This window comes from Neolamprologus multifasciatus, chromosome 11 (assembly GCF_963576455.1).
Source record: "Neolamprologus multifasciatus chromosome 11, fNeoMul1.2, whole genome shotgun sequence".
In the NCBI taxonomy this organism is placed as follows: Eukaryota; Metazoa; Chordata; class Actinopteri; order Cichliformes; family Cichlidae; genus Neolamprologus; species Neolamprologus multifasciatus.
The window spans coordinates 23,398,708-23,413,963 of NC_140449.1; the positions used below are offsets into that span (position 1 = coordinate 23,398,708).

General features: G+C 41.6%; 1 protein-coding gene across 6 annotated transcripts in view; it reads left to right on the plus strand.

The window, feature by feature from the left end:
• The window catches only part of LOC146508513 (nectin-2), an 86,344-nt gene that overhangs the window by 25,802 nt on the left and 45,286 nt on the right, over nucleotides 1-15,256 (plus strand). For 5 of the 6 annotated variants that reach the window (XM_085177682.1, XM_085177683.1, XM_085177684.1 and 2 more), the window contains exons 2-6: nucleotides 5,806-5,915; nucleotides 6,780-7,032; nucleotides 12,688-12,981; nucleotides 13,121-13,238; nucleotides 13,852-14,000. In XM_085177682.1, the coding sequence (XP_085033808.1) occupies nucleotides 5,806-5,915; nucleotides 6,780-7,032; nucleotides 12,688-12,981; nucleotides 13,121-13,238; nucleotides 13,852-14,000 (924 nt within the window). The remainder of the gene's footprint in view (nucleotides 1-5,805; nucleotides 5,916-6,779; nucleotides 7,033-12,687; nucleotides 12,982-13,120; nucleotides 13,239-13,851; nucleotides 14,001-15,256) is intronic. The other variant, XM_085177686.1, reaches the window with a different exon arrangement.

The window sequence follows — 15,256 nt, forward strand, 5'->3', positions numbered from 1 at the left end:
GAAGACGAGACACATCTCAAGTCTTCATTTCCTAGTTTTATTCTTGGCTTGTCAAACTGCCTCGCCTGTCAAAGCTAAGCCGTCCAGACAATGCTCCCTGCATACCAAAGTGCCCGTGTGTGTGTGTGCGCGCGCAACGTGTGGATGTTCATTGTAGATTTGTGTGGCTGTATGTGTGGCCGCGTTCATTTAACTATGCGACCATAAGGCAGAGAAGGCAGTGATGTCTGACAGCAGCGGCAGACAGCAGGTTTGGGTTGGTGCTGTTCCAGGCTCCAGCTGATAACAGCTATTAAAACAGACCAGAAGCAGTTAGGACATGACACACATCCACTGCAGTGTTGCCATTTTGTTATGGACACAACAATGGGAGCACCACACAGAAATCAGTTATAAGGGCAGCTACACTGGCAGGTCATTTTAGCTAAAACGTCAGATGGCACCTGTCCGCTTTAATACACGTTGGACTGTCTCTGCTTATGAGTTTTTGCCACTCAAACAGAGTTTGAAGAAGATGAACAGTTGGTTCCCAGTGACAAAAACCTGAAATATTACAGTCTTTCATCTCAAACAATAAAGGGAAGATTTTGTGAGGCTGAATCTTAGCCAAGAGAGAGAGCTCCTGGTGAGGAATAGAAATGAAATGGTTTGTTATCACGTTGTATCCCCAGGCTCAAGCTCATAGTGTACATATGTACATCAACCCATATCAAAACCGTGTTACTGTATAAAACAAAGGTAAATAGTACACGACCTCACATACATGAAATACATGAAAGCCACTTTGAATCTGGTCATTAGCTTAGTTTAGTTTCTCACTCTCAAATCTCACTGCCCTGATATTATAAACTTTACTGTACAAAACAGCCTCAGTAATAAATGTAGAATGGAATCTGTGTTTCTGTGCCAGTGTCTCAAAAAACAAAATTACACATCAGCAACTTCAGAAAACTGGTATTTGGCAGCGCGCTCATTCAGAAGCCAAGGCCAGCACAAACACTTAAAGATGCTGTTGCACTGAGAAATATAACCCAGATCTCTGAACAATGAAGAGGCAAAACAATCTGATGGATTGTGCGTAACTATTTTGTAAACCGCTAAGTTAATTGTTTTTCAGGAAGTTTGAATGCCCCAAACCTCTTCTGGATATTGTTTAGTTATGTGGTCAAACAATGTGGCAGTGTGAGTCATTTTTACACACGTCCAGTCTATTGTAGGGATCCATTGGTTGCTTTATTGGATATGATACTGGTCTGATCCTGACTTAAGAAGCTGGATCAGATAGGGTGATAATTTGCCACCAGGTGAGCAAATATGGCATGTAGTGAGGCTTTTCATCCAGTTACAATAGCAGCTTTTCTCGGTACGTCTTTGATGCAACTGAAAACTCGGATCGCTTGAGATGACCAAAGAGAAGAACTCGTCAAAGCGTCTCTCTTGCTTTCTCGCTCTTATGTTTGGTGTAACACTTGCTTGAATGCACTCAGGAGGTGCACTTAGACTAAGAGAAGGAAAAGGACAGCAGTGTGTAGTAGTCATAAGGCTCAAATTGAGCTGCAGTGACACTAATGCAAATAAATTTAAAGAATAACATTGACATTTATTATTTCACTAAAGCTACTTTCGGCTTGTCACAAGCGTTCGCCACAGTGGGTAGCTCTGTATATTTTTGCAAGAGATTTGTCTCCTTTTAATAAATCGTATACATTATCATATACTTATAAAAAGTAACATTCACGTTACATATAAAAGAGTGATTCCCAGTCTCTTCCCCTGAGTGAGGATTACAGTCTGTTAATTTTAGACTTTTAACACTGGTTGTTCTTGCCTAATATAGAATTAGAATAGAACCTTTATCATGTGGTGCGATGTGCGTTAGCTCCAGAATACTCTTTTCAGGCATCTCCGTCACCTCTCCCTCCCTTTTCAGTGGTGCAAACATATTTGAAGTGAAGTGTAAGAAAGGGTAACTGTGGCAAATGTCCCAAACTTGATTTGTGAAAACGGCTGTGGATCTATCTTCAGTTTACCTGCGATGGGGAGTGGGAGAAAGTATTTAAAAGGAAAATCAAATCAGAGAAGGCGCATACGGCGACAGATTCTGTCAGGACAGAAAAGTGATGACGCTCCCTGTTTCCCATATCAAAGCTATTATGCTGAAGGAGTGGAAAGCCTGGGCAAAACAATAACAACCACGGGAGAATAATGGAAATGGAGAAATTCATAAAGGCCTTGACGAAATATGAAAGCCCAGAGTTGTTATTGAGACAGGAATGTGTTAGAAAGGCCAAAGGAAAAGCCACCCACATTCTCGGTCTCCCACACAAACATGCACACAGTGGACCAGTGGGAAGCAATCTTCAGGAACATGGAGAATGGGGAAGCTTCATTGTAGCCCACCTGACAGGGCATAGCCCCTAGTTTGATGAAATGACAGCGTTACTGAGCTCTGAAGGCTATTGGATGTTTTAGTTGATGACCTGCACTCCCGTCCCCTCTGACGCTCTGCTTTACTCCACTATAGTGAGGATCAGACATGGAGGACATGAATGCCATTAGGCGTCAGCCAGCCAGGCAGCGAGGCAGGCGGACACAGGCTGATAAGCGTATGTTCGTTTTATAAGCCACGACTGGCTCAGATGGGCTGCAGAGAAAATTACGATTTGGCTTTTATTCGCTCGTGCTCGCTCTTCCCCCCTCTTCTGCTTGTTTATTCACACTGTTTCACTGTAGTTTTCGCTTTCGCTCTCTGTTCACATCCACAGTGCTTCTCACAAGGTCAGGTGTGGAGTCTACCCGGCGTCTCACAGGTCCACGCCTCCCGTTCTTCTCCCCTCGTCTGCCTCTTCTCGCTCTGTTTCTCGCTACCTGCGCCCCCACCTCTCCATTTTTAGTTGGTCCCACTGCATCTCCCATGGCCTCTTTCCCTCTGCTAACCCCCTCTCTCTTCTTATTTCGTCTGCTAAACGTCTTTTCTTTTTTTCTTTGTCCCTCAGCTGTCTCCTATTAACCTTGTTCATAGCTCACACTGTCTCCCCTTTAAGATCCTCCTCCTCTCCTCTTCTCTTGCCACACTCTCTCTTCGCTCCCTCTTTCATTCTCTATTCCTGGCATCGCATTCTCTTCACACCCTTTCATCCCCACTTTTCTTGCACTTCGCCTCCCCCCCCTCGCCTCCTCCGCTCTCATCCTCCATCACTTTGGCATTCCCAGCCTGTCTCTCGTCTCCTCCTTTCATCCTTCCGTCCTCCCAGCATACTTCCTCTCCTTCTTCCTCTGATTCATTTCCCTCTTCACTGATGGACGGTGGGAAATGTCAGCGTGACCAGGCAGAGGATCAGAGAGGACTGTGTTAATATGGCAGGGCTGTCACAGTGCCATCAGCAATAATGTGTGTGTCTGTGCGTGCACATCATGTGGGTGTTAAAAGACATAATGATAGGTGACAGTACTTAGGATGCTGACATCTGACTACTTAAGGATGTTGAGGAGGGCAGTTTGTGTGTACATGTGTTTCGTTTGTTCATGTGCATTTGGTGATGCTTGTATGTCACCTGCAGGCAGCAGAGCTACTGTAAAGTAGAGCAGCAGTGACATAAGGCTTCTGTTCTTACTCTCCTCCCCTCCAACCCTCTTTCTCTCCCTCAGTCTCTCCCCTATTCTTCTCACTCTTACCCTTGAACTGTCTTCTATTCACTAATTCCCTTAGTTCTTGTCCCCCTCCGCCTCCAATCTCTCTGTCTTGTGTTTTAATGTGACTGATGCACTCAAAATGTGTCTCGATTACTTTTTTTTCTTTTTTTTTTTTTTAATGCTGCCTTGTCTCATCATTTCCAAAAGTCTGTTTGTGTAGATGAACATGCACACACTGACTTTACTTTCTCCCTGTCTGCTGTTCTAATGACACAGAGTCTGAGCCTTTGGGCTGGGCTTTGGGGACTATCACTAAGAATGCGGTTGTGCAAGTCTCTGTATGTCTTGTGTGTAATATTCATTTCCCCGTGGCTGTAGGGAGTCTCATAAGACTGGCCCTGTCTCTCATCTGAGCTCTGGCAGGAGTTGACCCGTGGTGGCTCTCCTCTTATTGCCTCCAAATGACAGGCAACAGGCCCAGCTCAGTTTGCCCCCACATTTTTGTGTGGACGTAATAGATATGTGTGTGTGTGTTTGTGTATGAATTTGCACATAAACGAAATGAGGAGTAAGTTATCGTCAATCCCACGCTGTAATGACCTCTGACATGCCGCTTGGTCCTTAGACTACAATCAAGACTAGTAATCAAGGTATCCAATAACCTTTTATCCTCTTTTCTCCTCCTCTGCTACATCATTTTTATAACCACAGTTAGGCTCCCACTCCCAAACCTAATCTGTATTAGTCTGACTTGTTTAAGTAGGCTGACAAAGGAGTGTAGCGTGATCTTTACATAATGCTCTAGACATTTGAAACATTACAGGCCAGGTGCTTGACAATAAAGCAGTAATTTGATGCCTGTGTGTGTGTGTGTGCGTGCATGCTCGCCGTTTGTGTCGACTTGCATAGCTATGCTCATGCATGAGTCTTCAAGCAAAATGAAATTTAAAAAAAAACAACAACTTGTTCATCTTTTCAGCCCAATAAGGCTCGCTGCTGATCCCACGGGCTGTTTAGTGGTTGTCCAGAGGTTCCTCTGTGGCTACAAGGGGGTTGTTTTGTGGTTGTAAATTGGGCTGGTCCTGGGAGAGCTGCTGTTATTCTAGGAAAGGCTTGCTTTCTTCCACTTTCCCACTCGGTTCTTCACTCATTCCTGCCTCTTCTCTTTCTCTGTATTGATATCTCAGGTCTCCCTTGAGAAGAGAAGGTGTGGTGTTTATTGCTCGTCAAACGAGAAAGACAGCGTTGCCCTTTCCTCTTATCTCTTGCGTACGGGTTTCGTTTGTGTGTGGGTGCCTGTGTGTGTGTATGTGTGTTCTGCCAGTGCAGCAGATCATATTAGTTTCAACACAACAGCTTGAGCTCAGCACAAACTAGTGGATCTAGTTTTTCAAGTAATTGTTTGTCTTTAGGGGAAATTGTGTTTTGCTCATTCTATGTGTGCGTGTGTCTGTAGCTTCCCGGTAAACACACTGCGAGCGCACACACTCGTATGGAAATGTAGGCCTGGCTGCAGACATTTGAAGTTGTGTATCCGCCGGTAATCCACTCTTACTTAAAACAGGTGCCATCTTGCTGACATACACTAATGCGCGCTTACTCATACAAGTAATTACATTTTTCACAGAGACCTGGATTACACACACAGAGACGGACACACACACACTTGCACAGATTGTCGTTCTAAAGCTCCTTCGCTCGTTCTGTTTCTCACACACCCTCTGACAAAACGCACTAAGAAAAGCATATTTATTTTGACTCTTTGCTGTTACACAGGAATGTGTCGGCACAGAAAATGGCAGGCTATAGAAAAGCATAACCCATCCACATGATTTATGACCTATGGGTAAAAAAGAACTGGCTTTCCTCCTCCTCCTCCTCCTCCTCTTTTTTTTCGTTTTTCTCTCTCCCCCAACACACAACTCCCCCCACCCCTCCCACCAATCTGTCCACGCACGCACTGTCATGGAGAGGTACCAGACTCTTGGCCTACTTGCCTGAGTTCAGTAATGCTGTCTTGTGTATCACACACACTTCCATGGTGTCCTCATTTATCTTTGCTTTGTACCAAGACCGTTCCTTTTCTTTGCTTTCTCCTGTAGTTTGTGTTTAAAGGGAAACATTGAGAGTAATGCTTTTTGTTGTTGTTGTCTCTGTCTTTGTTTTGTTCAGGAGCTTCAGGTCAGCGTGTAAAAGTAGACCAAGAGGTGACATCGTATCCTGGCCAGACAGTCAACCTGCGCTGTGTCTTCGCTGATCCCACTGGGGTTCAGCTTTCAATGGTAAGATATACAATCCCATGATGCATCTGTGTTTCCCTTTGGTTAGTATTTGATTACCTCTTTGCACCACTATACTCTCTCTCAACTGCAAACTAGATTTGTTGTGTGAAATTCAAATAAAAATGTCTGTGTCATCCCAAAACTGGAGCTCATTGTGCTGACTTGACACAATACAATTCAGTGAAATTGGGACTGCAGTTACAATTTGCTTTTACACTTGAAGCCAGCAGGTATCCGACTTGAAGTGGATTTGATATTTAACTCAAATTATGACAATTTTCCTGTAAATAAAGTAGTCATTTACTCACTGATTTGATTCTGCGGGTCCGTATAACTGTGTCTGAGGTGTAAAAAGCAATTCACTTCAATAAAATTAACCAAGAAAAATCTGAATATGGCTCTATGTGCCTTGTTTATTTGCCACATTGCACCTTAATCTAACAAATCATGGCTCACAGAAATAATCCAGAGGCCAGCAATAGGTTTTTGTTACATTTAGGCTTAATGTTTTATTACTCCAAACAAACAATGCTAAGCTACATTTTGCTTTAGGGGATTGAATATGGTAATGGGTGCATTTCTTAGCTGCATTTCAATGAAGCTGGAAGTGCACAGCTCTGCATGGTTCTGCTAAGCACAGTCGAGAGAGTACTTCTCCTGAAAAACTCGCATCCATATTCATACCTGCTCCCCACTTAATTGTGATGCCGTGTACGCAACCCTGTGGAGTTTACATTAAAACGTGGATATCTTAAAATGCTGTTGCGGTGTCGCTTATCAATGCCATGATGAATATGGTCTGCTGTTTTTCATTGTCTCTCTATGCTTCCCGTCCACTGACCCTCTCTGTGTGTGCCATCATAGGTCACATGGATGTACGTGCCAGAGCCAACCCAAGACCCAGTCAACATAGCTGTGTTTCTCCCCGGGAATGAGCCCAGCTATCCTAACTCACCTGTGAAAGGCAGAGTCAGCTTCGTGCCTAGTCCTCCAAAGGTGGACAGCCCTTCTATCCAGATTACTGATGTTAGGATGACTGATGAGGGGAAGTACGCCTGCGAATTTGCTACCTACCCTGGTGGAAATGTCCGTGGCACCACCCAGCTGGTCATGCTAGGTAGGTCACTAATGTACTCTACGCACTACGCTTAAGAAAAGATGTGATCAATCAAGGAAAAAGCCTCTGTGCTTAATGGCACAGAGGCATGAATGCTTTATCTCCAAGAAGCTGAACCTCTGAACCACTTAAAAAATTGGACATGTGGTTTGTGAAGCAAACAGATCTGCTAGAATTTAATAAGAAAGAGAGATTTTTCCCATCTCATGCTTTCATCTTTACTCTTAAGACTTCATGAATAACATCCAGTTGGAATTTCAGGTAATTTCTTGAAGAATGCCAATTTTATTTAAAATTATTAAAAAAAAAGGATGGTGTTTGATGTGCCAGAAGATGATTATTGTTATTGCAATTATAATTTTACCTATCCAAGTGTCCAGGTACAGTTTGGTCTCTAATTTTCTTGTACTGTAGTTTTGCCTGTGTACACCACCACAGTACATTTTAATTGAATAACCAACATGTTGTTAAAGTGCAGACTTTCACCTCCAACCACCTCTAATAAAACTAGTAAGAGTAACAGACATTTTTAAAACTTACGAAGTGGTCAAATCTCATCTCTGGTACATTCTTAACAAGAATGGGTTCACTGGCCAGCTCCGAAAGTGAAAAGGGCCCAAAGACCTTAAACACAACACAACATTTCACCAAGAACATTCTAAAGCAGGTTGGTATATCATTGTCAAAGTCTTTTTTTCTTTTTCTTTTTTTTTTTGTGCTGTGAAGCGCAAAAATCTCTTTATAAATGAAAATACTGAGTTTACAGAAATGGGCAAACCACTGGTTACACTTTAGAACAAGAAGAACAGATTAGACTTGGTCAGAAAAAGAGCCAACACAGACCTAAAAAGATTATTTGTGAGAATAAAACCAAGATGAAGTTGTGCTAAAATGATAGGAAGAGAAAAGTGCAGAGGAGGAGAGAAACAACTTGTGATCTGATACCATATTATCTGTTTATAGTGGAGACAATATTATGGCAGAAACTGTGAAGAGTACGGGGCTATACTCTCTGCTCATATTCATCCAAACGCTGCAAAACTGATCAGACAGCGCTTCACAATCCAAATGGATAATGCCCCAAAGCGTACTGTAAAAGCAACCTAAGAGTTTCTCAAGGCAAAGAAATGGGATTTTCTTCAATAGCTAAGTCAGTCACCTGAGCTCACCCAACAGAGCAGCCTTTTAGTTAAGTATAAAACCTAATGAGAGCTAGACCTGGGGCGGTCATTGACTACGAAAGATTTTCATCATATTATGAAGCAATCCCCATGTTTCAAATGATGTCCTATTATTTATTTTTTCATCCTCTAAAATGGGGGCTGGGCATAACAGTGTCTTTAGTTCATAAACAGTCATTGCAATACTTTTGTGAAACCCCTTGAATTAAAGCTGAAAGTCTGCACTTCAATCACATCTTGATTGTTTGATTTTTAAAACCTCTCTGTGGTGCACGGAGGCAAAACTACAAAAATGATTTCTTTATCAAAGTTTTTTGTTTGCATTTTTTTTAATCTTTAGTTAAATTCTTGCACTACTGAACCTAAAAAGTTTCTAGCGTGAATACGAGTGTTAAACATCTGCAACACCAGCGCTACTCTACTCTGGCATTGACTTCCTGAAACCCTACAAACTCATTTTTAAGAGATCCTGAACCCTGTGTGTTGTGCATCACGCTGAGTCGTGGCTTTTACAGCTCTATTTGTCAAGGGGTAACTTCCCAGCTTGTTGCATTCGTTGCTGTTTGCCAACATGCACTCCTGGGTTCAAAGCCATTGCAGCTTTTTGTCTCCCAAGGACTTTTTGAATGTTTCCTGTTAAATGTATTACACGAGGATACCACTCAACAACAAGCATTTTTCAAACCTTCCCCCAGCGGCTGTTCGTCAGGTGCACAGGAACCCAGCACCATTTCCTCTGAAAGATTTGAAGCTTGAGGTTTTTTTTACAGACTTTCACACCATGAATTAATTGAGTAGTCAAGCCATTTATAAAAAAGAGGAATTGCCCAACTGTGTTTCACTGTCAGTTAAATTGGCTTTTCCAACCAAAAACCTACTTTCATGTTTTGCCAAAGTTTCAAGAGACTCAGTGTGTCTTTGCAAGGCAAATTAAAGCCAGTGTGTTGTTCTTTTCCTTAAATTTGTCACTCATCTGTTTGTAGGGAACCCATGCATATAGGGCTGTTTGATATATATCGGATGATGATATAAAAACGTCTAGCGTTTCATTTTACGCTATTGTTTGTTTCGTGGTGTCGCAAAATAAACTCTTTACGGCAATATTTTTTCATCGTTTTGATGGTCACTGTAGTGGCTATATTAATTTCTTAAAGTTCTCTCTTTCTCTTATATTGTATATATACACTACGGACAGACAAGCGCCTGTTTTTATGCGTTGTGGTTAGCAACAACGACGGTAACAGCATCGCTTGTCCGCTTGTTTATGTTCCACATAAACCTTTCACAATAAAGCTCAAGATCCTGTTGAGACTTTTCAAAATAAACTGAATCACGTGAAAGAGCAGATTATTTATGGATGAGAAGTAAAAAAGAGCCGCCAGGTGCTAAAAAATAAACCTTAGACTCAAACGTTAGAACAGGCTTTTCCCCGCAGCACGCCGTGTAATAAATACTCACAAAGAAAACGGCGGCCGTTACAACTTAAAACTGTCTAAAAATGTATAGTTTCATACATCGGTTAAAACACTCGACTCCAGCTACATGGCGCGCAGCTGGAAACACTTCCCGCAAGTCAAGATTCACAGAATTTACAGAAAATGTTACATTTTTGTGATTTATATCGTTATCGGACGATAGAATTCTTATATCGGGATATGAGATTTTGGTCATATCGCACAGCCCTACATGCATATGTAACTTGCAAACTGTATGAATGCAAAGGATCTTCCCTCTTACTCTGTCTGCTTTCCTCCAGCTCAAACCTTCCCCAAAGGTAGTATGTAGGTTAAAAGCATATGCAGCTGGGCTTAATTGCTATTATAAGTGGTATTGTCAGATCAATTGTGTTTTTGTTAATGCAATGGAACCATTGGTCTAACCTTGGCCCAGCACCAGTGCCTCTGCCCTGCTCCCCTCTCTCCAAAGCATCATGCCCCCATGCTTCCCCCTAGGCAGTATATTGATCTAGCTACTTGTCATGCCTGCTGTCAGCTCCTGTCCTGCCTGCTTTCCTCTGATCCCGCACTAGTATCAGAGAGGGCAATTAAGAAGAGGGTAGAGAAGATGGAGGTGAGGATAACTCGGATCATGTAGCGATGTAGAAATTGTATATGGAAATGCATTTGGCCAGTCAGGGAAATTGTGCATCAGTGGTGTGTGATAGGAATAGAGGGGACAGATGGATTTAAGGGTTGGAGGGAGAGTGACAGTAGATTTAGGGTTTGGATGTGTTTGCACTGGTGCTTGTAATTGTTTATCAATGTTAACTCTCGGGAGCAAAAGATTGAGTGTACACACTCCAAAAAACTCAAGCTATCAATAACAAAAAAAAAGGAATAAAATGGGGAAAAGATTACTTAAAGTAAATGAAATGATCTGTCAGCAGAAGAGTTTCAATTCGACAATTTCTGAAACAAGCTTTTAGAAAAGCCACATTTCTAGTCTTAAAAAAAACTTTTATCTCAAAACTAGTGTGAGCAGACTAAAAGTAAACACATTTATCTTAATACAAATAAAAGATCTTAATGTCTTCTCAGTAGGGAGGAATTTGTGCTTAAATTTAGAATTCATTCCTATTGCACGACTACTAGAGCAAAATTCAATGTTCTTATGACAGTAAGTCATAAAAATAAAGTCTATTATTTGACTTGAAGTGCAGAGGATGAATTCAGAATTTAGTCTTGCAGCCTAAGGAAAGAAACGGGAAACAAATGTGTCTGTATCGCTTGCCAGATGGAAAGCAGGGTGAACAGGCTGTGGCTGGGGTACGTGTTCTCATTTAGTATCCTTTGGGCTCGACACAGATACCTCACCTCACTGTTATCACTGATGCTTGGAGGATCGGTGCTGGTGATGCGTTCTATTTCTCCCCTGTGAGACTCAACAAAAAGGCTATACAGCAAGACATTTATACAGAAAAGTGGGATAAATTGTTTAAAAGAAGTAAACCTGACTTAGATTAATGTAGTAGTAGTAGTACTATTAGAAATGAGATTGGCTTCCTTGGTGAAAGGAATTGATCTCAGTATGGTTCTGAGCAGTGAATCAATCTTGATGTATATCATGAGATAGCTTTTGTTTTTAACAATGACGAGAGAATTGCTCTTAATGTGGCTATATGTTAACATGACTTGTAATCAGTGCGGGAACCCATGGCGCTCATGGTGTCACAGCTTTGTTATAAAAGCTTGGAGATTAAGAAAGCAAAAGGGAAAGTTATCTGTAAGCATAATGGGAAAAAAACCATAAAACAGTAAAGTATGATAGAACATCCATCCATCCATTTTCAGTGCACTTCAGGGTAATGGGGGGTGGTCTGGAGCATTTTTCAGATGTAGTAGGGCAAGGTATGGCATGGGCTGGTCGCCTGAACGTTTGCATTTTAGAAAATATCCATAAGCGCTACTACAAATCTAACTTCCTTATATGCCCACATGCATGATGGGCCACATGCAACTTAAAAAAAACGCAAATGGAAACATGCACAAGCTACAAAACACAATGGAATTTGAATAAAAACATAGAACGTGATGGAATAGCTGCAGAAGTAACATGCCAACAGTAAACCGCTAATAGCAAACATATGTACAGTATTAAATGACTCAGTATAATTAAAACACGTTACCTTCCATCCTTTTGTCCGTCACATCACCGATGAATACTTCGCTTCTTTTTAGGGTGTCCGAGAAAAATCCTTTGCATGTTTTGATTTATGCCCCCCTCCCCCGAAACACTTGCTTTATGTTTTGTGAGATTTCTTTTTTTTTTTTTTTTTTTTTTTTTTTTATAATTTTGTTTACTTTTGCATCATTTCTGGTGTTTTCTTAAGCTGCAGTCCGTTTGACCCCTTAGGGCCACTTTACACATGTTCACAAAACAAAGGAGTTCTGCCCATACCTGTATTATGGACAAAACAAATGATAAATAAGCAACATAGTTATTTATTGTGTTTGTCTGCAGGTATACATGATTCTGTGGTAGAGAATTGACAACAACAGGCAATTCCATGTGGTCATGTCGATTTTAAATGTGTGAAGAGTTGAAAATGACATTCTCGTAGCTCTAATTTCATGTATTGAGTTACTCAGAGCTGGTAAAATTTCTCAAACAAGTTATACATTTAGATTTCCAAAAAGCTTGAAAAAAGTAAAGTGCACTGACAACTCCTCCGTGGTAAGAATACATATCCTGTCATAAAATAAACTTAATAGATATTTGATCCTACTTCAATGTTTACTGTGCAGAAAGAGGCTGAGCAGGGCAACAGAGGACGCATGCAGATCGGGTTTTAGATTTGCTTTTGCCTGGCTGGTGTCTCAGATTGTTTATAAATAATGTGCACAATATCTTTTCCCTCAGCTGTGTTATTTCCATTTTATCTATCTCTACATCCTTTAATCTTCTCTGTGCCACTCTGTGTCTCCCCCTGTCTCCACTCTCCACCCTTGCGTCATGTCGTTCATCCATCCATCAGCTAAACCCGAGAACTCGGCCTCCCCTGTAACAGTAGTTGCTGGCACTAAGCCAGTCACTGTGGCAAGCTGTAAGTCAGCAAATGGCCAACCTGCTGCCGAGATCTCCTGGGTGACTACAGCCAATGGCAATTACACAACGAAGCAGCAGCCGGGGACTGACAACACGTTGACGGTGATCAGCGAGTACATCATGGTCCCAACGCCAAACGACAACGGGAAAGAAATTACCTGTGTCGTATCACACAGGACCCTGGTCAAACCAGAGAGCTTCAGGAGGAATTTAGCAGTTCAGTGTAAGACCTCTCACAAGTGCACATACATCCATCAGCAATTATTCTAACCTGATTAATTGAGCTCATTGTATTGGGTTTTTCTTTATTTTTAAATTAATTAATTACATTTCCTCCTCCCATTCATTCTTTCTTCCCCCAGTTGCTCCCCAGGTAACCATAGAAGGTTATGACAACAACTGGTACATCGGCCGCACAAATGTGGCGCTCACCTGCAAGGCTAATGCAAACCCCCCTCCAACCACTGTCCAGTGGAAGTCGTGAGTATTGGCACATCCTTAAATCTGTATTGTCTTATCTCTTTGTCCGTCTCTCCCATTTTTCTTTAGTCACATTTTAGTCACCCTTTCTTACCCTTCATCACCAGCTTCACAGTCCTCACAGAGCTATAATCAGCGCTTTTATTATTGCAACTACAGAACTGTGCTCTGATTATGGAGATAGTTGAATAATTTCTCATAATGGACTCTGTGACTTGAGATTTAACCCTTGCATAATGAGAAACACAGTGTGCGTCTGTCTCCATTTTCTGTATTATCAGCTATTAACATAACTGTGACAAAATCTGGGAAAAAAAAAAGTCCGGAAGTTTAAAATGGAAGAGATGAGATTTTGGGATTGGATCCAGCAATACTGATTTTCCTGCTGTCCCCATTGTATCTCCAGCAGTGTGTTATAATGGATTGCCTTTTGGGGAAGGGTGGCAAACTGATTGGTTTTGCGCTGCTGATCAAGATTAGCTTAATATGACGAAACAGTACAACGCAGCACGTTTCTGTAAATGTCCGACTCTCTGTCCCCAGTGTCAAATGTCCTATTTTTCTTTTCCTGCTCTCTTCTTTCTCATACCGATATATGTTTTTGTCCCTCTAGGACGACAGGAGAGTTTCCATCTACAGTGCATGTCAGTGAAAATGTGCTCAAGGTAGAGAATGTGGACGAGTCTGTCAACACCACTTTTGTCTGTGAGGTCAACAACCAAATCGGGACGACCAAAGAACAGTTTGGGATCCTGGTCAGAGGTGAGTTTAAGTGTCACCGATCAGCGCAGCATGCTAAAATTAGGCACCTGCTTAAGTGGCCTTTACAATTTCAGTTAGATAACATTTTAAATATCACATTTCAGCATCGTGTGATGTTTCTCAGCGGAAACAATCTCATTTGTGCACTTCCCTGTGACATAATGAATTAACATTATGATTGTTCCTGTCGCTGCAAATCAACCCTTCTGTGGCTCTAAATGGATTAAAACCAATACGAAGGGTAATTTGCGCAACTTGCAAATGCCCCAGCACGCTGATAAATTGTACACAGTAAAGGCATCAATAAAGCAGTGAACATTTCATAAGTAAAGTGAAAAAGCCCACTCTTGGGACTCACTTGGGTCTCATTTTTCATGTAAACGTTTCCCTTAGCTTGTACATAAAAACATTTATATCTGAACCGATGAACTGGAACAAAGTGCACTTTCATCACACAGGCTACACATTTTCTGGTGTCCTCTGCTCTCATGTCTTCCCTAGGGATGCACCTTACATGCACCTCACATGTCACACACAAACGGACTCATTTTCTGTGCTGAGGACTAACTTGGGTGTTTAGTGTAGGGCTAAGGGGTCCAGCTGCTCAGTCCATGGTGTGTGTGTGTGTGGGGGGGAGGGAATCTGAGCGATCAGAGCTTACATGTGCATGCTTTTCATGTGTTTTTTTTTTTTTTTTTTCTTTCTTGTTGTTGTTTTTCAACTTCATAAAACCCTTCCCCTCTCTGCTTTTAAGAGTGCGTGTTAGTTTTTTGTGTATCTTTGCATGCGCTTAATAAACTCTATTATCAAAGTTTCCATGCTTTATCAATACCCAAGGTCTGTCAGCTGCTTAGTACATCTTTTGGCATTTGCAAATCTTTTTTTTTTTTTCCTGAAGGTTTTTCATGGTAGTTCAATATTGTGAGAGCTGCACACAAACTAGATGGTTCCCATAGATATTTACACATCCTTTTTTTCTTTGTCGCCATTAAAAACCACTGCTTCTCAGCCATACTCTGTGCCATCAGTAACAACAGGAAACACTAACGCAAAGCAAGCAACACATAAAGTGACACATCTGACTCAAAATGATACGGCTCACTTTGTAATATAGTGGATTTTAGAATAGTCTGCAGTATGGCTGCAGTGATGCATGAACTAAAATACTTTGGGTGTGTGTGGGTACATGTTTGCAGGTTGTGAAATGCATGCATGTATTCAGGTGTAAGCACTTGGAGAGAACCTTCCAGAGCAGG